The 19,603-nt window shown below is 41.0% G+C and overlaps 1 protein-coding gene across 1 annotated transcript; it reads right to left on the reverse strand.

The window, feature by feature from the left end:
* Window positions 1-536: 536 nt before the first annotated feature.
* On the reverse strand, window positions 537-17,895 carry LOC145876057 (uncharacterized). Its single transcript, XM_082971829.1, has 3 exons — window positions 17,891-17,895; window positions 1,610-1,848; window positions 537-1,516 (listed from the first exon to the last, which is right to left on the reverse strand). The coding sequence occupies exons 1-3, from the start codon at window positions 17,893-17,895 to the stop codon at window positions 714-716; spliced, it is 1,047 nt and encodes a 348-aa protein (XP_082827955.1). The 3' UTR covers window positions 537-713.
* Between the last annotated feature and the right edge of the window lie 1,708 nt (window positions 17,896-19,603).

The following is a 19,603-nucleotide window of genomic DNA, read 5'->3' on the forward strand; positions in this document are numbered from 1 at the left end:
AATTGTCAGTTGGTTGCATGAATAAATATCATCAATAAATCGATTACTAAATCTGATCATGAAATGTAAATATGAAATATTTGGTTGCATAGTCATATTTTCAACGTCTTTTCAATGACATGTTGCTAGATGGGATATCCCCAATGTCAAAACACAGTTTTATCGTGTCCAAATCAATAACCAATATGCAGAAACAGTTTGTGATAAATTGAAAACCTAAACATAAAATGTGCTATATACACAAACATCTGCCACAATAATCATATTACTTGTATTTTTTAAACAAGCTCCTTGAGGTTGCACGTCCTGTTAAACTAACAGCTCAAAATCCACATGGAATCTGGGAGTAATGTGTACATCCCTGGTTAGAGGACAATTTGTAGAAAACAGCTAGCTACATTTTGAAGTGTTGCATTTTGATTCCAGTGGGTCACCAACATGGTAAATGTAACACAACTATTTTTGTGTTTGTCACTTTTTGTTAAATCTCATAAATAGTACTCTTCCATTTCAGAGCCTGGATTTTCCCCCTGAGGTTAATATCCATATCATGTTGAAATCAATAGAACAGGGGACAAACGTTTAGGGTTCTACATTGTGACATCATTAAAATACTCCTTCTACAATGTTAAAACATTCTACATTGTGACATCATTAAAATACTCCTACTACAATGTTTAAACATTCTACATTGTGACATTATTTCATTGATATCATGAAACAACTCCTTCATGTATTTTCTGATGTTTGATCAGATGTCTTTTATCGGAGTATCTCTTGTTACATTGATCACAGCTATAAGGTTTTTCTCCCGTGTGTCTTCTCTGGTGCATCTTCAGTTCTCCAGATTGAACAAAACTCTTCCCACATTGAGTACAGCTATAGGGTTTCTCTCCTGTGTGTATTCTCTGGTGTGATATCAGGCTGCTTCGATGAGTAAAACTCTTCCCACATTGATCACAGCTAAAAGGTTTCTCTCCTGTGTGTGTTCTCTGGTGTGTTATCAGGTTGCCTAGCTGAGTAAAACTCTTCCCACATTCATCACAGCTATATGGTTTCTCTCCTGTGTGTGTTCTCTGGTGTGTTATCAGGTTGCCTAGCTGAGTAAAACTCTTCCCACATTGATCACAGCTAAAAGATTTCTCTCCTGTGTGTGTTCTCTGGTGTAATTTCAGGCTGGTTGAACGAGTAAAACTCTTCCCACATTCATCACAGCTATAAGATTTCTCCCCTGTGTGTATTCTCTGGTGTGATATCAGGCTGCTTCGATGAGTAAAACTCTTCCCACATTGATCACAGCTAAAAGGTTTCTCTCCTGTGCGTGTTCTCTGGTGGAATTTCAGGCTGTGTGAATGACTAAAACTCTTCCCACATTCATCACAGCTATATGGTTTCTCTCCTGTGTGTGTTCTCTGGTGTGTTATCAGGTTGCCTAGCTGAGTAAAACTCTTCCCACATTCATCACAGCTATATGGTTTCTCTCCTGTGTGTATTCTCTGGTGTGTTATCAGGTTGCCTAGCTGAGTAAAACTCTTCCCACATTGATCACAGCTAAAAGGTTTCTCTCCTGTGCATGTTCTCTGGTGGAATTTCAGGCTGTGTGAATGACTAAAACTCTTCCCACATTCATCACAGCTAAAAGGTTTCTCTCCTGTGTGTGTTCTCTGGTGTGTTATCAGGTTGCCTAGCTGAGTAAAACTCTTCCCACATTCATCACAGCTATAAGATTTCTCCCCTGTGTGTATTCTCTGGTGTGATATCAGGCTGCTTCGATGAGTAAAACTCTTCCCACATTGATCACAGCTAAAAGATTTCTCTCCTGTGTGTGTTCTCTGGTGTAATTTCAGGCTGGTTGAACGAGTAAAACTCTTCCCACATTCATCACAGCTATAAGATTTCTCTCCTGTGTGTGTTCTTTGGTGTACAATAAGATGGCTAGATGTATCAAAACTCTTCCCACATTGAGTACAGCAATAAGCTTTCTCTACTGTGTGGCTTCTCCGATGAATTTTAATGCCTGATGAGGTGAATCTCTTCCCACAGTCAGAGAGGTTAATTATCTTCCCTGTGGGTCTCTGCTGGTGTTTCTTGAGGAGTTCTGATCTGGAGAGACTCTTCTCTGCCTCATCAGCATCATGAGGTTGTTGAGGCTCCCCAGAGGATCCACGATAGTCACGTCTCTCTCCTGTGTGAACAACAAAGTCAGACAGATGGTTAAAGGCCCACAACAGCGGTAATCCACTGTAAAAGGTGATGCCAACAGCGGAGCCATGATGTTGGACAACAATTGACATCTGTAATGAATGTAATGATTACTTGACATTTGTCTTAAAATGAGCAACAATAGTCATATTTTGTCTTGTTTTCACATTAGTAGTAACATCTAAGATTGGAGGCCCTTTTCTATGTTTGCTGGTGAGAAAAGATTTTTGCTCAGGGGAGTAACCTCCATTACCAGGTTGCTTATGAGTTCATTTCACACTACTTTGGATTATAATTGTCAGGCTCGCTTGAATCTCCTGCTTAATATAATGTTTGTGTCGTCATCGCAAATCAACCGCTTTGTACTTAAAAAACACTTCAACCAGTAAAATGCTCTTTGGCTTTTTCATCAGCCTGACAATGAGGGTTTGTACAGTGTTTGCCAAATTGGCCCATAACTTCACCTAACAACAAACATACCTATGTAATGAACGAAGAAGCACTTTGGTTGTTGTTGCATGACATACATAGTGTCCTCTAGGACCCATAACAATAACATAGACCTACTGTAGGACCCATAACTTCACCTAACAACAACATAGACCTACTGTAGGACCCATAACTTCACCTAACAATAACATAGACCTACTGTAGGACCCATAACTTCACCTAATAACAACATACAACTACTGTAGGACCCATAACTTCACCTAATAACAACATAGACCTACTGTAGGACCCATAACTTCACCTAACAACAAATATAGGAAAATATCTGTGTGTTGTACAATAGCCTATCCATCAAGGAACAGTTCTCTACACATTATGAGCTATGTATCTCTGTGTCCAAACAGACTAACGAGACCCTACTGTAAATCAAGCAGACAATAACACATTATAAACATCGGGATGTTGGATGTTGGATCCAACATGGAGCACGGCATAACTGTCTTTACCAGAGTAATGAATGAAGAAGCACTTTGGTTGTTGTTGCATGTCGTGATGTTTGTAATTTGACTGGCATTCAGAAAAGTATTTCCTGGATCTTCTGATAGTTGATCATGTGACTGTAACTAAACATCTACAGTATTAAGAATTATGTGTAATTATTGAAGAACTGCGTTAATGACAGTATCCATTTGAGTGTTGTCAATAAAGCTAAGATTAAAAAAAAAAAAATGTATTTCACCTTTATTTAACCAGGTAGGCCAGTTGAGAACAAGTTCTCATTTACAACTGTGACCTGGCCAAGATAAAGCAAAGCAGTGTGACAAAAAAAAACTGAGTTACACGTTGGATAAACAAACGAACATAGATAGATGTTCAAGTAGAAATACTGGTGTGCAAAAGAGCAAAAAAACATAAATAAAAACATGGGGATGAGGTAGGCAGTTGGATGGACTATTTATAGATGGGCTGTGTACAGCTGCAGCGATCGGTAAGCTGCTCAGATAGCTGATGCTTGAAGTTAGTGAGGGAGATATATGTCTCCAACTTCAGCGATTTTTGCAATTCGTTCCAGTCACTGGCAGCAGAGAACTGGAAGGAAATGCAGCCAAAGTAGGTGTTGGCTTTGGGGATGACCAGTGAGATATACCTCCTGGAGCGCGTGCTATGGGTGGGTGTTGCTATGGTGACCAGTGAGCTGAGTGAAGTCGGCCTAGCAAAGACTTATAGATGACCTGGAGCCAGTGGGTTTGGCGACAAATATGTATACCAGGTCGATTAGAAAGGCCTGCTCGCAGAAGTGTTCTAGGGAGCATGTGACAGTGATGAGGGGTGGCCGTTTGACCGCAAACCCATAACGGATGCAGGCGATGAGGCAGTAATCGCTGAGATCCTGATTGAAAACAGCAGAGGTGTATTTGGAGGGCAAGTTGGTCAGGATAATATCTATGAGGGTACCCATGTTTACAGATTTAGGGGTTGTACCTGGTGGGTTCCTTGATAATTTGTGTGAGATTGAGGGCATCTAGCTTGAATTGTAGGACAGCCGGGGTGTTAACCTCACTAGGGTAGGGGGCACTATTTTCCCCTCTGGATGAAAAGCGTGCCAAAGTAAACTTGGTAGATTTGGATAGAAAACACTCTAAAGTTTCCAAAACTGTTAAAATAATGTCTGTGAGTATAACAGAACTGATATGACAGGCGAAAACCTGAGAAAAATACAACCAGGAAGTGGGATTTGTTGTTGTTGTAGTTTTCCATTGACTGCCTATACAGATTCCATTGACTTAGGTCTCAAATTGCATTTCCTATGGCTTCCACTAGATGTCAACAGTCTTTACAAATAGTTTCAGGCTTGCATCCTGAAAAATGAGAGAGTAAGACCACTCTGAATGAGCGCACCTTTCTTGTTTACCTTTTATATTGACGACGTTATTGTCCGGTTGAAATGTTATATATTATTTAGGCTAAAAACAACCTGAGGATTGATTATAAACATCGTTTGACATGTTTCTACGAACTTTACTGATACTTTTCGGATTTTTCGTCTGGCTGTTGTGATTGCCTTTGAGCCTGTGGATTACTGAACAAAACGCATGAACAAAACGGAGGTTTTTGGATATAAAGAGAGACTTTATCGAACAAAACAAACATTTATTAAGTTGCAACGATATGAAGATCATCAAAAGTAAGTGATTCATTTTATCGCTATTTCTGACTTGTGTAACTCCTCTACTTGGCTGGTAACTGTTACTAATGATTTGTCTGCTGGGCGCTGTTCTCAGATAATCGCATGGTATGCTTTCACGGTAAAGCCTTTATGAAATCTGACACCGTGGTTTAATTAACAAGAAGTTAATCTTTAAACCGATGTATAACACTTGAATGTTTTATGAATTCTTATGAGTATATCTGTTCTTGAATTTGGTGCTCTGCAATTTCACTGGATGTTGGCCATGTGGGACGGTAGCGTCCCACACCCCCTAGAGAGGTTAAGCATATCCCAGTTTAGGTCACCTAACAGAACAAACTCTGAAGATAGATGGGAGCCAATCAATTCACATATGGTGTCCAGGGCAGCTGGGAGCTGAGGGGGGTCTGTAACAGGCGGCAACAGTGAGAGACTTATTTCTGGAGAGATTCATTTTTTTTATTAAAAGCTCGAACTGTTTGGGCTTAGACCTGGAAAGTATGATAGAACATTGCAGGCCATCTCTGCAGTAGATTGCAACTCCTCTCATTTTGATGGAAAATGTTGTAGTTGGGGATGGAAATTTCAGAATTTTTGGTGACCTTCCAAAGCCAGGATTCAGACACGGCAAGGACATCAAGGTTGGCGGAGTGTGCTAAAGCAGTGAGTAAAACAAACTTAGGGAGGAGGCTTCTGATGTTAACATGCATGAAACCAAGGCTTTTACGGTTACAGAAGTCAACAAATGAGAGCGCCTGGGGACACACAGGGCCTGGGATAACCTCTACATCACCAGAGGAGTAGGATGAGGGCACGGCTAAAGGCTTTCAGAACTGGTCGGCTCCCTCTAGTCAGGTTATAGTGACGACTGGCTCCCTCCCTCTAGTCAGGTTATAGTGATGACTGGCTCCCTCCCTCTAGTCAGGTTATAGTGATGACTGGCTCCCTCCCTCTAGTCAGGTTATAGTGATGACTGGCTCCCTCCCTCTAGTCAGGTTATAGTGATGACTGGCTCCCTCCCTCTAGTCAGGTTATAGTGATGACTGGCTCCCTCCCTCTAGTCAGGTTATAGTGATGACTGGCTCCCTCCCTCTAGTCAGGTTATAGTGATGACTGGCTCCCTCCCTCTAGTCAGGTTATAGTGATGACTGGCTCCCTCCCTCTAGTCAGGTTATAGTGATGACTGGCTCCCTCCCTCTAGTCAGGTTATAGTGATGACTGGCTCCCTCCCTCTAGTCAGGTTATAGTGATGACTGGCTCCCTCCCTCTAGTCAGGTTATAGTGATGACTGGCTCCCTCCAGTCAGGTTATAGTGATGACTGGCTCCCTCCAGTCAGGTTATAGTGATGACTGGCTCCCTCCAGTCAGGTTATGTTGACGACTGGCTCCCTCTAGTCAGGTTATAGTGATTTTGGGGCTCCCGAGTGGCGCAGCAGACACTGCATCTCAGTGCTTGAGGCTTCACTACAGACACCCTGGTTCAAATCCAGGCTGTATCACAACCGGCCGTGATTGGGAGTTCCATAGGGCGGCGCACAATTGGCCCAGCGTTGTCCGGAGTAGGCAGTCATTGTAAATAAGAATTTGTTCTTAACTGACTTGTCTAGTTAAATAAAGGTTACATTTTAAAAAAAAATAGAGTTTCATGACAAACCATTTTTTACAAATCCGGCAAGGCACCAATTTTGAGAAGGGTTTAAAACAAAGGTTTCAAACCAATTCATGAATGTAATTGAATCTAGGTATGTCTTGCCTTTAATGTAATGGCATGAAAAACAATTGGCTGAATATTATACAATGACTTATCAACAGCTCTAATAATTTGCCTCCACAGGAAATCTACACTGGCAGTTATAGAATATACTATATATCCTAGAAACCTGGTTAAACTATCATTATGACATCATGGATGAATTCTAGAATATACTATATAGCCTAGAAACCTGGTTAAACTATCATTATGACACCATGGATGAATTCTAGAATATACTATATAGCCTAGAATCCTGGTTAAACTATCATTATGACATCATGGATGAATTCTAGAATATACTATATATCCTAGAAACCTGGTTAAACTATCATTATGACATCATGGATGAATTCTAGAATATACTATATAGCCTAGAAACCTGGTTAAACTATCATTATGACATCATGGATGAATAAATTTGAGTGGTTACACTCCTCCTTCCCCCATCCCTCAGCTGTTTACCAAACCAAGCCTCTGGGCAGCCATTTTGTTACTGTTGAAAAAACCCACACAACCCAGCAATCTGCCGTTCATACAACAACAAATCTGTCATTCCACCACTGTTTTGGTTATAAGATGATTATGGGGCTGGAGAAATGTAACTACTTTCAAATTCATAGACTGACCTATGGATGCAAGGACTGACCATCCATGATGTCAACATTATAGTTTTAACTAAGTCACAATATGGATGTAGCTGTTGAATATTTCCGCTTTAACACCACACATCAGTTCAACAACTGCAGAGTTTGTGCCTCTGTATTTAAGACAGTACTTACTAGTGTTAATCAGGGAACGGTTTCTCAAAACCATCTTATGGCTAAGTTCACCGCTAGAACCATTGGACGTCTTAAGATGCGTTTGGGAAACCGGGCCCAGATGTCCAGTTTCCTCCTTTATCGATGTAACAGTCATCTCCCCCTCTTCCTCTTTCACTCCATAAACTGCATCCTCCTCTTCTTTTACTGTAACATCCTCCTCCTCTTTCACTCTGAACGAGTCTTTTTCTTCTTTCACAGTAACGGCCTCACCCTCTACTTCTTGTTTTACTGTGATGTCCTCATCTTCTTTAGCAGGAGGAGAGTAGCTCAGTGACCGCATGGTTGGACAAGTTAGCTAGCTAGGCTAATGCTAACTTAACCAGCCCGCTAGCTGAATAATAACAACAACACCGTAAATATGAAATTAAAACGGATAACTAACTAGACGACAGAAGTGGGTTTAAAACACAGTGGCTAATATACACTAAAGCGTCTAATGAGCTTTATTGGTTCGGCTATTTTGTCTAGCAAGCTACCGAGGAGGCTTAATAACTGTTGCTGCTGTTGAAAGAAGAGTTCCGTCCACTACATTATACGTCACACCAACAGCATCGCCTTAAATTCCCAGACCGCCATCTGCTGACTGGAGTGGGTAACGCAGTTGAGTAAAACGTTTATTTTATTTTCTGACAAAAAGTTAAAGGGGAGGAAGCGTTCGTTTTTACTCACCCGTGTAACAACACAGTGTGGTTAAAGACTTAGTAACTTAGTTGTAGTCACAATCTGGTTACCTATAAGTACAAACAGTTATGTTTTTGCGTTGTTACATATTTCTTAAACTTATTTCCGGATATCTTCTAAACTACCCACAATGCACTATGTGCTACAGAGTTTGTATGCTAGCTCGGTATCTAGCTCCAGCTTGTAAACGTCAGCCACACCTCATGCTTTCATATACTGTGTGGTTGTGTTATCTAGTGGGAACGCATTAGCACGGTAGACTCTGCTGCCTTGTTGTCAGTAGGGATGTTACTTTTGATACCGGAGCTACGAGGCCTGCGTCCAAATCGATAAGCAGTAAACTTCAAAGCAGTGTACCGATGCCTGTATCACTTTATCAGCAGCACGTCATCAATGACGTCTGAAGCTTCATTTCATCAAACAACCACCTGATTGGTTTGGTATTGGGCTTGTTCGACACTGCAGGCGACTGCAGACTGACTGATCTACAAATCCCCTGTTGCTGCTGTTGAAAGAAGCGTTCCGTCCACTACATTATACGTCACACTAACATCACCTTAAAGCCCCACATGATGTATTGTTACACCATGTAAGATCAGTATAGACCTAGTCTGTTCATTATATACATCTACATGATGTATAGTTACACCATGTAGGAGCAGTATAGACCTAGTCTGTTCATTATATACATCTACATGATGTATTGTTACACCATGTAGGAGCAGTATAGACCTAGTCTGTTCATTATATACATCTACATGATGTATTGTTACACCATGTAGGAGCAGTATAGACCTAGTCTGTTCATTATATACATCTACATGATGTATTGTTAGTCCATGTAGGAGCAGTATAGACCTAGTCTGTTCATTATATACATCTACATGATGTATTGTTACACCATGTAGCAGCAGTATAGACCTAGTCTGTTCATTATATACATCTACATGATGTATTGTTACACCATGTAGGATCAGTATAGACCTAGTCTGTTCATTATATCCATCTACATGATGTATTGTTACACCATGTAGGAGCAGTATAGACCTAGTCTGTTCATTATATACATCTACATGATGTATTGTTACACCATGTAGGAGCAGTATAGACCTAGTCTGTTCATTATATACATCTACATGATGTATTGTTACACCATGTAGGAGCAGTATAGACCTAGTCTGTTCATTATGTATATCTACATGATGTATTGTTACACCATGTAGGAGCAGTATAGACCTAGTCTGTTCATTATATACATCTACATGATGTATAGTTACACCATGTAGGAGCAGTATAGACCTAGTCTGTTCATTATATACATCTACATGATGACAGTGATGAGGGGTGGCCGTTTGACCGCAAACCCATAACGGATGCAAGCGATGAGGCAGTAATCTCTGAGATCCTGATTGAAAACAGCAGAGGTGTATTTGGAGGGCAAGTTTGTCAGGATAATATCTATGCGGGTACCCATGTTTACAGATTTAGGGGTTGTACCTGGTGGGTTCCTTGATAATTTGTGTGAGATTGAGGGCATCTAGCTTGAATTGTAGGACGGCCGGGGTGTTAACCTCACTAGGGTAGGGGGCACTATTTTCACCTCCGGATGAAAAGCGTGCCAAAGTAAACTTGGTAGATTTGGATAGAAAACACTCTAAAGTTTCCAAAACTGTTAAAATAATGTCTGTGAGTATAACAGAACTGATATGACGGCGAAAACCTGAGAAAAATACATCCAGGAAGTGGGATTTGTTGTTGTTGTAGTTTTCCATTGACTGCCTATACAGATTCCATTGACTTAGGTCTCAAATTGCACTTCCTATGGCTTCCACTAGATGTCAACAGTCTTTAGAAATAGTTTCAGGCTTGCATCCTGAAAAATGAGAGTGTAAGACCACTCTGAATGAGTGGACCATTCAGTATCTCAGAGATTTTTCATGCGCGAGACCGAGAGCGCACCTTTCTTGTTTACCTTTTATATTGACGATGTTATTGTCCGGTTGAAATGTTATATATTATTTAGGCTAAAAACAACCTGAGGATTGATTATAAACATCGTTTGACATGTTTCTACGAACTTTACTGATACTTTTCGGATTTTTCGTCTGGCTGTTGTGATTGCCTTTGAGCCTGTGGATTACTGAACAAAACGCATGAACAAAACGGAGGTTTTTGGATATAAAGAGAGACTTTATCGAACAAAACAAACATTTATTGAGTAAATGGGAGTCTTGTGAGTTGCAACGATATGAAGATCATCAAAAGTAAGTGATTCATTTTATCACTATTTCTGACTTGTGTAACTCCTCTACTTGGCTGGTAACTGTTACTAATGATTTGTCTGCTGGGCGCTGTTCTCAGATAATCGCATGGTATGCTTTCACGGTAAAGCCTTTATGAAATCTGACACCGTGGTTTAATTAACAAGAAGTTAATCTTTAAACCGATGTATAACACTTGAATGTTTTATGAATTCTTATGAGTATTTCTGTTCTTGAATTTGGTGCTCTGCAATTTCACTGGATGTTGGCCATGTGGGACGGTAGCGTCCCACACCCCCTAGAGAGGTTAAGCATATCCCAGTTTAGGTCACCTAACAGAACAAACTCTGAAGATAGATGGGGGCCAATCAATTCACATATGGTGTCCAGGGCAGCTGGGAGCTGAGGGGGGTCTGTAACAGGCGGCAACAGTGAGAGACTTATTTCTGGAGATTCATTTTTTTAATTAGAAGCTCGAACTGTTTGGGCTTAGACCTGGAAAGTATGATAGAACATTGCAGGCCATCTCTGCAGTAGATTGCAACTCCTCTCATTTTGATGGAAAATGTTGTAGTTGGGGATGGAAATTTCAGAATTTTTGGTGACCTTCCAAAGCCAGGATTCAGACACGGCAAGGACATCAAGGTTGGCGGAGTGTGCTAAAGCAGTGAGTAAAACAAACTTAGGGAGGAGGCTTCTGATGTTAACATGCATGAAACCAAGGCTTTTACGGTTACAGAAGTCAACAAATGAGAGCGCCTGGGGACACACAGGGCCTCGGATAACGTCTACATCACCAGAGGAGTAGGATGAGTCAGGTCATGTTGACGACTGGCTCCCTCCAGTCAGGTCATGTTGACGACTGGCTCCCTCCAGTCAGGTCATGTTGACGACTGGCTCCCTCCAGTCAGGTCATGTTGACGACTGGCTCCCTCCAGTCAGGTCATGTTGACGACTGGCTCCCTCCAGTCAGGTCATGTTGACGACTGGCTCCCTCCAGTCAGGTCATGTTGACGACTGGCTCCCTCCAGTCAGGTCATGTTGACGACTGGCTCCCTCCAGTCAGGTCATGTTGACGACTGGCTCCCTCCCTCTAGTCAGGTTATAGTGATGACTGGCTCCCTCCAGTCAGGTTATAGTGACGACTGGCTCCCTCCAGTCAGGTTATAGTGATGACTGGCTCCCTCCAGTCAGGTTATAGTGATGACTGGCTCCCTCCCTCTAGTCAGGTTATAGTGATGACTGGCTCCCTCCCTCTAGTGAGGTTATAGTGATGACTGGCTCCCTCCCTCTAGTCAGGTTATAGTGATGACTGGCTCCCTCCCTCTAGTCAGGTTATAGTGATGACTGGCTCCCTCCAGTCAGGTCATGTTGACGACTGGCTCCCTCGTCATTTGTGTGTCTTATTTATTTAATCAAACAGCGTGCTTAAAGCATCAGACAAGTTCAGTACATACAGATTTTATAAAAACACATGGGGTGATTGGTAGAAAGAACAGATGACTCTTGGTTGACCAAGATGTATTTTAGTTGGGGACAGCACTAGAACATGATTTTGGGGCTCCCGAGTGGCGCAGCGGACACTGCATCTCAGTGCTTGAGGCTTCACTACAGACACCCTGGTTCAAATCCAGGCTGTATCACAACCGGCCGTGATTGGGAGTTCCATAGGGCGGCACACAATTGGCCCAGCGTTGTCCGGGGTAGGAAGTCATTGTAAATAACAATTTGTTCTTAACTGACTTGTCTAGTTAAATAAAGGTTACATTTAAATACATTTAAAACCATTTTTTACAAATCCGGCAAGGCACCAATTTTGAGAAGAGTTTAAAACAAAGGTTTCAAACCAATTCATGAATGTAATTTAATCTAGGTATGTCTTGCCTTTAATGTAATGGCATGAAAAACAACTGGCTGAATATTATACAATGACTTATCAACAGCTCTAATAATTTGCCTCCACAGGAAATCTACACTGGCAATTCTAGAATATACTATATAGCCCAGAAACCTGGTTAAACTATCATTATGACATCATGGATGGATTCTAGAATATACTATATATCCTAGAAACCTGGTTAAACTATCATTATGACATCATGGATGAATTCTAGAATATACTATATAGCCTAGAAACCTGGTTAAACTATCATTATGACATCATGGATGAATTCTAGAATATACTATATAGCCTAGAAACCTGGTTAAACTATCATTATGACATCCTGGATGAATAAATTTGAGTGGTTACACTCCTCCTTCCCCCATCCCTCAGCTGTTTACCAAACCAAGCCTCTGGGCAGCCATTTTGTTACTGTTGAAAAAACCCACACAACCCAGCAATCTGCAGTTCATACAACAACAAAGCTGTCATTCCACCACTGTTTTGGTTATAAGATGATTATGGGGCTGGAGAAATGTAACTACTCTCAAATTCATAGACAGACCTATGGATACAAGGACTGACCATCCATGATATCAACATTATAGTTTTAACCATGTTGAGGCTATACAGTGTTGGTTTACATTTCTAAACATTGGAGTAAAAAAAAGCTTATTTGGGGTTCTGATGGGGTACAACAGTTGAACTAAGCTCATGAGGCATGTGTTATATTCTTCAAGAATCAATGGTTATACATAAATAATTTTAAAAGTCTAAATATGGATGTAGCTGTTGAATATTTCCGCTTTAACACCACACATCAGTTCAACAACTGCAGAGTTTGTGCCTCTGTATTTAAGACAGTACTTACTAGTGTTAATCAGGGAACGGTTTCTCAAAACCATCTTATGGCTAAGTTCACCGTTAGAACCATTGGACGCCTTAAGTTGCGTTTGGGAAACCGGGCCCAGATGTCCAGTTTCCTCCTCTATCGATGTAACAGTCATCTCCCCCTCTTCCTCTTTCACTCCATAAACTGCATCCTCCTCTTCTTTTACTGTAACATCCTCCTCCTCTTTCACTCTGAACGCGTCTTTTTCTTCTTTCACAGTAACGGCCTCACCCTCTACTTCTTGTTTTACTGTGATGTCCTCCTCTTCTTTAGCAGGAGAGTAGATCAGTGACCGCATGGTCGGAGATGTTAGCTAGCTAGGCTAATGCTAACTTAACCAGCCCGCTAGCTGAATAATAACAACAACACCGTAAATATGAAATTAAATCGGATAACTAACTAGACGACAGTAGTGGGTTTAAAACACAGAGGCTAATATACACTAACGCGTCTAATGAGCTTTATCGGTTCGGCTATTTTGTCTAGCAAGCTACCGTGGTGTCTGACTAACTGTTGCTGCTGTTGAAAGAAGAGTTCCGTCCACTAGATTATACGTCACACCAACAGCATCGCCTTAAATTCCCAGACCGCCATCTGCTGCCTGGAGTGGGTAACGCAGTTGAGTAAAATGTTTATTTGTCAGACAAAAGTTAAAGGGTAGGAATAAGGGACATCGCTGGTCCTAAAATATTCATTAGCCCCCCCCCCCTAAATAAATCAATATCAGTCAATATATTTTTTCTGTGACTTTTTTTTTTTCATCAACCGTTCCATCGCATCTTAAACTTCTAGTCCCTGGGCAGGTTATTAAAAACAATTACAATATAGACAATCATTGAACAGTGAGCACACACAGAGCAACATAGGACAAGCAAGACATAGCATACAGACAGAGCAACATAGGACAAGCAAGACACAGCATACAGACAGAGCAACATAGAACAAAAAGCAACAAGACAAAATCTATAAAAGCAACAAAGTGTTTCCACACCTCACAAGCTCCAGACAACATGGAAAGTGGTAATACACAGCTAGGGATTATGTTCACAAGTCTGATTGACCTTTAGCCATGTCTTCATGCAATTTGTGAAAGTGTGATGTGTGGTGCAGTTATGTGTGTCTGATGGCAGTGTATTCCAGACATGGGAAGCTCTCACAGAGAAAGCAGATTTACTAAAGGTGCTTTTCCTTAAGGGAACTATACAGTCACCTCTCATGGCAGACCTTGTGGATCTGCTGCCATATGTTTGGGTTTTCTGTTTAACAAAAATACTGAGTGGAGGGGGAGCCAGGCCATTTAGGATCTTGAATACAAGACATGCGTCGGTGTATTGCACAAGATTTTCCCAACTCAGGAGCTCATGCTTTCTGAGGATGTAACAGGTATGATTTCATCCATCTCAAGGCATCGGGGGAAAAGTTGAACTTGGACAATTTTGTGATGAGAATCTCATGGTTAACAGTATCGAAAGCCTTCCTTAGGTCCAGAAACACAGCCCCGACAACGCCCCCTTTGTCCATCTTGGACTTCACATTTTCCAGAAGAAAGAAGTTAAAGCAGAAGAAAGCAGTTATGTTATAAATACAAGTTCAATCTGTCCTTCAATGCACATCTGTTGTGCATTATAAAAACAGAGGAAGAAAGAGGAGGTGGTGAGAGAGGTGTAAAAGACAGAAAGGGAAAGAGGTAAGCACATAGGAGCAGGGAAGGCAGCACATGATTAATGAATCACAGTGCTACCTAAATATTCTCTCAGTTCATCACAATTACATAATAGTGTCTCTCGTCGGCCCAAAGGTTCTTAAAAGCAGGTGAGGTGGTGATGATGGGACTGGGGGTTGGCATCCTCTCACATCAAAACATACCTGCAGACAAGAGACAGATGGAGAGAGAGAGAGCATGTTTAAACCTTGTGTTTTTATTTTTTATTCTAACATTGTTAGTCATCAATCAGGAGGTGAAATGCAAAACTGACCTGGGATCATTAACTCTGGGACTACTGCATCTCTGTCTGTATTTCAATGTAAAGCATCTCTTTAATAATACTTCCTGTATAATATAAACTGACCTTGGATCATTAACTCTGGCACTACTGCATCTCTGTCTGTATTTCAATGTAAAGCATCTCTTTAATAATACTTCCTGTATAATATAAACTGACCTTGGATCATTAACTCTGGGACTACTGCATCTCTATCTGTATTTCAATGTAAAGCATCTCTTTAATAATACTTCTGGTATAATATAAACTGACCTGGGATCATTAACTCTGGGACTACTGCATCTCTGTCTGTATTTCAATGTAAAGCATCTCTTTAATAATACTTCCTGTTGACCTGACCAAGTGACCTCTCACCTCTGATCATGCTGTGACCTCTATGTAGCCAGTTCAGATGCAGGAGGGGTTCACCGACACAGCTGATATAACCTAGAGGATTTAGGGAGAAGGGGAGAGAGGGATGAAGTGAAGGAGAGAGACTGTTATTGAGAAAATAAGGTAGTTAAAGCGACAGTGTTCAACAGGAATCTGTGTGTGGCCTCACCTGGTGTCCACACCACACTAAGTGGCTGCAGAGTACTTTATGCTAAAAAACATGAACGCACCAACAAGGACAAACAATATAGCGTAGTTATAGAAATAATGAAGTGTCTTACTATTCTCCATGGTTGGCCCTCTTGCCTATTCTTTGAAGGTGGAAGGAGCCACAGTTATACACCTGAACCTGTTTACTGCACAACACAATCCATCAATCAGATTGATACATGTGTGTGTAGGTGTGGGTTATAGGGTGTCTAATTGTTCTACATTTTTTCAATATGGGTGATTTAAAATAGCCTGTTTTGTTTTTGTACAGAAATCACACTCTTACCTAAACAGCACCCTCACCTGAGAAGTAGAAATCAAAGGGAGAGAAACTGGGAATTGAATAACTGCAGTTGACATAGCTCAGTAAATGGAAGAATACTCTTATTGCAATGTGAATGGCTCTTAAAAGAGCCTTTGGTTGTGCATAGTGTAGTCTATGGTGTTGCCAGGGAACAGCACCCTCTTTGATGAAGTAGGAGGTGAAGATCTCCTGCACACGGATTGCCTCTCTTGCTGCGTTGTTGGACCCCATCCTTGAAACATCCTGCAGAGCAGCAGACTCCTCCTCTGGCACACGGCGGCGAGCTGCAGATCCCCTCCTGGTCCTTGGTCACCCAACCTTGCAGTGCCCTACACGTTAACTGTAGGCAATCATTTTGAAGGAATCTCCAGTTACAAGGTATCTGTAGGAATATGGAAGACAATGTAATTATTAGACTGTTTCATCACCAGGTCATTGTGGATTACTAAAGTATAATATCCCTGATAACAAATCATGATAACATTGGATTGATAGATGCATGGGCACACATATGTACATGTGTAGCATGTGACAATAACAGGATCATATCAAGGATGGCATCACAAATGAATACATAAATACCACTTGAAGCTTGATGATGAGTTTGAATCATTTGAATCAGCTGTGCAGTGTGAAGTCAAAAACAACAATGTGCCCCTCTGAGTCCCCAGGACTGAGAACCACTGCTCTTCATTGGGACCTCTTCATATGTAGACTGGCTTTCATAGAGCTCTTTATCTGAGGACAGAAAACCTCACAAGAAACAGACTTCATTATAGTCAAATTACACCACACTGAATATTATGTTACTATTATCTCCATCCTCACTTCTAGGGACAGGAACTACACAAAAGTACCTGCCCTATCCAGAATAGCCTCCTCTCTCACTGACAGTTGGGGCTGCTATCCTTTCACCCTCCTCCATGGCTGTTCTACATTTGGAGTTTGTTTTTTTACAGTGATAAATAGATAGCTGGTATGATGTGAAGGAGGAGGTTGATCATCAGGAGTCAGATGTGAAGGAGGAGGTTGATCATCAGGAATCAGATGTGAAGGAGGAGGTTGATCATCAGGAGTCAGATGTGAAGGAGGAGGTTGATCATCAGGACTCAGATGTGAAGGAGGAGGTTGATCATCAGGAATCAGATGTGAAGGAGGAGGTTGATCATCAGGAGTCTGATGTGAAGGAGGAGGTTGATCATCAGGAGTCAGATGTGAAGGAGGAGGTTGATCATCAGGACTCAGATGTGAAGGAGGAGGTTGATCATCAGGAGTCTGATGTGAAGGAGGAGGTTGATCATCAGGAATCAGATGTGAAGGAGGAGGTTGATCATCAGGAGTCAGATGTGAAGGAGGAGGTTGATCATCAGGAGTCAGATGTGAAGGAGGAGGTTGATCATCAGGAGTCAGATGTGAAGGAGGAGGTTGATCATAAGGAGTCTGATGTGAAGGAGGAGGTTGATCATCAGGAGTCAGATGTGAAGGAGGAGGTTGATCGTCAGGAGTCAGATGTGAAGGAGGAGGTTAATCATCAGGACTCAGATGTGAAGGAGGAGGTTGATCATCAGGAGTCAGATGTGAAGGAGGAGGTTGATCATCAGGAGTCAGATGTGAAGGAGGAGGTTGATCATCAGGAGTCAGATGTGAAGGAGGAGGTTGATCATCAGGAGTCAGATGTGAAGGAGGAGGTTGATCATCAGGAGTCAGATGTGAAGGAGGAGGTTGATCATCAGGAGTCAGATGTGAAGGAGGAGGTTGATCATCAGTGAACCTCTAGGATTGTGGCTGGGCTGGTGTTTACACTTCCAGCTTGGTCATATATTTTGATACCTTGAATGTTGATATTGTGAACCTATGTTATATATTTGTACCTCATGTTTAATGAAGTGATGTCACTAAGTACTTCCCCAATATATACAGTGCAGTCGGAAAGTATTCAGACCCCTTCACCTTTTCTACATTTTGTTACGTTACAGCCTTATTCTAAAATGTATTAAATCATTTTTTTCCCTCATCAATCTACACACAATACCCCATAAGACATCACATTGCCCCATAATGACATCACGTTGCCCCATAATGACATCACGTTGCCCCATAATGACATCACAATACCCTATAATGACATCACAATACCCCATAATGACAAAGCAAAAACAGGTAAATAAATGAAACATTTTGATTTTCTTTCAAAAACAAGGACATTTCTAAGTGACCCCAAACTTTTTGTATAGACCTAGGCTGTTCATTATATACATCTACATGATGTATTGTTACACCATGTAGGAGCAGTATAGACCTAGTCTGTTCATTATATACATCTACATTATGTATTGTTACACCATGTAGGAGCAGTATAGACCTAGTCGGTTCATTATATACATCTACATTATGTATTGTTACACCATGTAGGAGCAGTATAGACCTAGTCTGTTCATTATATACATCTACATGATGTATTGTTACACCATGTAGGAGCAGTATAGACCTAGTCTGTTCATTATATACATCTACATGATGTATTGTTACACCATGTAGGAGCAGTATAGACCTAGTCTGTTCATTATATACATCTACATGATGTATTGTTACACCATGTAGGAGCAGTATAGACCTAGTCTGTTCATTATATACATCTACATTATGTATTGTTACACCATGTACACCAACAAAAAAAGGGAGATTATATTATTTTATACTAATACAATTGCTCAGAGAAAGAGATTTAGTGTAACATGTAATTCTCAAAAGGTAGGGGTCTGAATTATTGCCACCCATGTTTTCAATACTCCAGCACCCTCCCCTTGGAAGGATAATGACACTGAAATGTTTAATGAGATTAGAGAACACATTGGGTGGGATCTTAGACCCTTCCTCCATACAGAATCTCTCCAGGTCCTTGATTTATTTAGTCTGTCTTATGGACTGCCCTGTTCAATTCAAACCATAAGTTTTCAATGGAGTTCAAGTCCGAAGACTGAGATGGCCATTAAAAATGTTGATTTTGTGCCCAATTAACCATTTCTTTGTGGATGTTGATGTGTCTTGCTGGAAGATCCACTTATGGCCAAGTTTCAGCCTCCTAGCAGAGAGGTAACCAGGTTTTGGGCTAAAATATCCTGGTAGTGGGTAAAGTTAATTTATTTATTTCATACAGTAATTTTAGCTCATCTTTATCAAGGGTATCAATAACTAGGTGCTTATTTTGATATCTAGTTATTTGACTGAATCAGAAATACAGATGTGGAGTAGATGTAGAGTTTGTTTTAAATTCTCATAAAAAATCTGAACTAATCAAACAACACTTGTTGCTCTTTGTACGTGTTGATATAATATTCATATTTAATAGAGATAAAAAAACGTTTCCCTAAACTGCTTTATAATATTATAATTCAATGAAGAATAAAAATAGTTTGCCCTCCTCAACTGCGTTTCCTCCCTCCAGACAGCAGATGGCGATATGTGTCTTTCAGGCGATGTTTCTAGTGTGACGTATAATCTAGTGGACGGAACGCTTCTTCAACAAATGCAGCCACCTCGGTAGCTCGCTAGCCGACAAAGTCTGAACATTCAAGTTCTTTAGA

The sequence above is a fragment of the Salmo salar genome, unplaced genomic scaffold (assembly GCF_965601325.2).
Source record: "Salmo salar unplaced genomic scaffold, fSalSal1 ptg000432l, whole genome shotgun sequence".
Taxonomy (NCBI): Eukaryota; Metazoa; Chordata; class Actinopteri; order Salmoniformes; family Salmonidae; genus Salmo; species Salmo salar.

Excerpts from the sequence above, each read along its gene's own strand:
- LOC145876057 (XM_082971829.1), bottom strand. Across the intron at positions 1,517-1,609 it reads TGAATGTGGGAAGAGTTTTA|GCAACCTGATAACACACCAG; the intron begins GTCATTCACACA and ends TTACTCAGCTAG.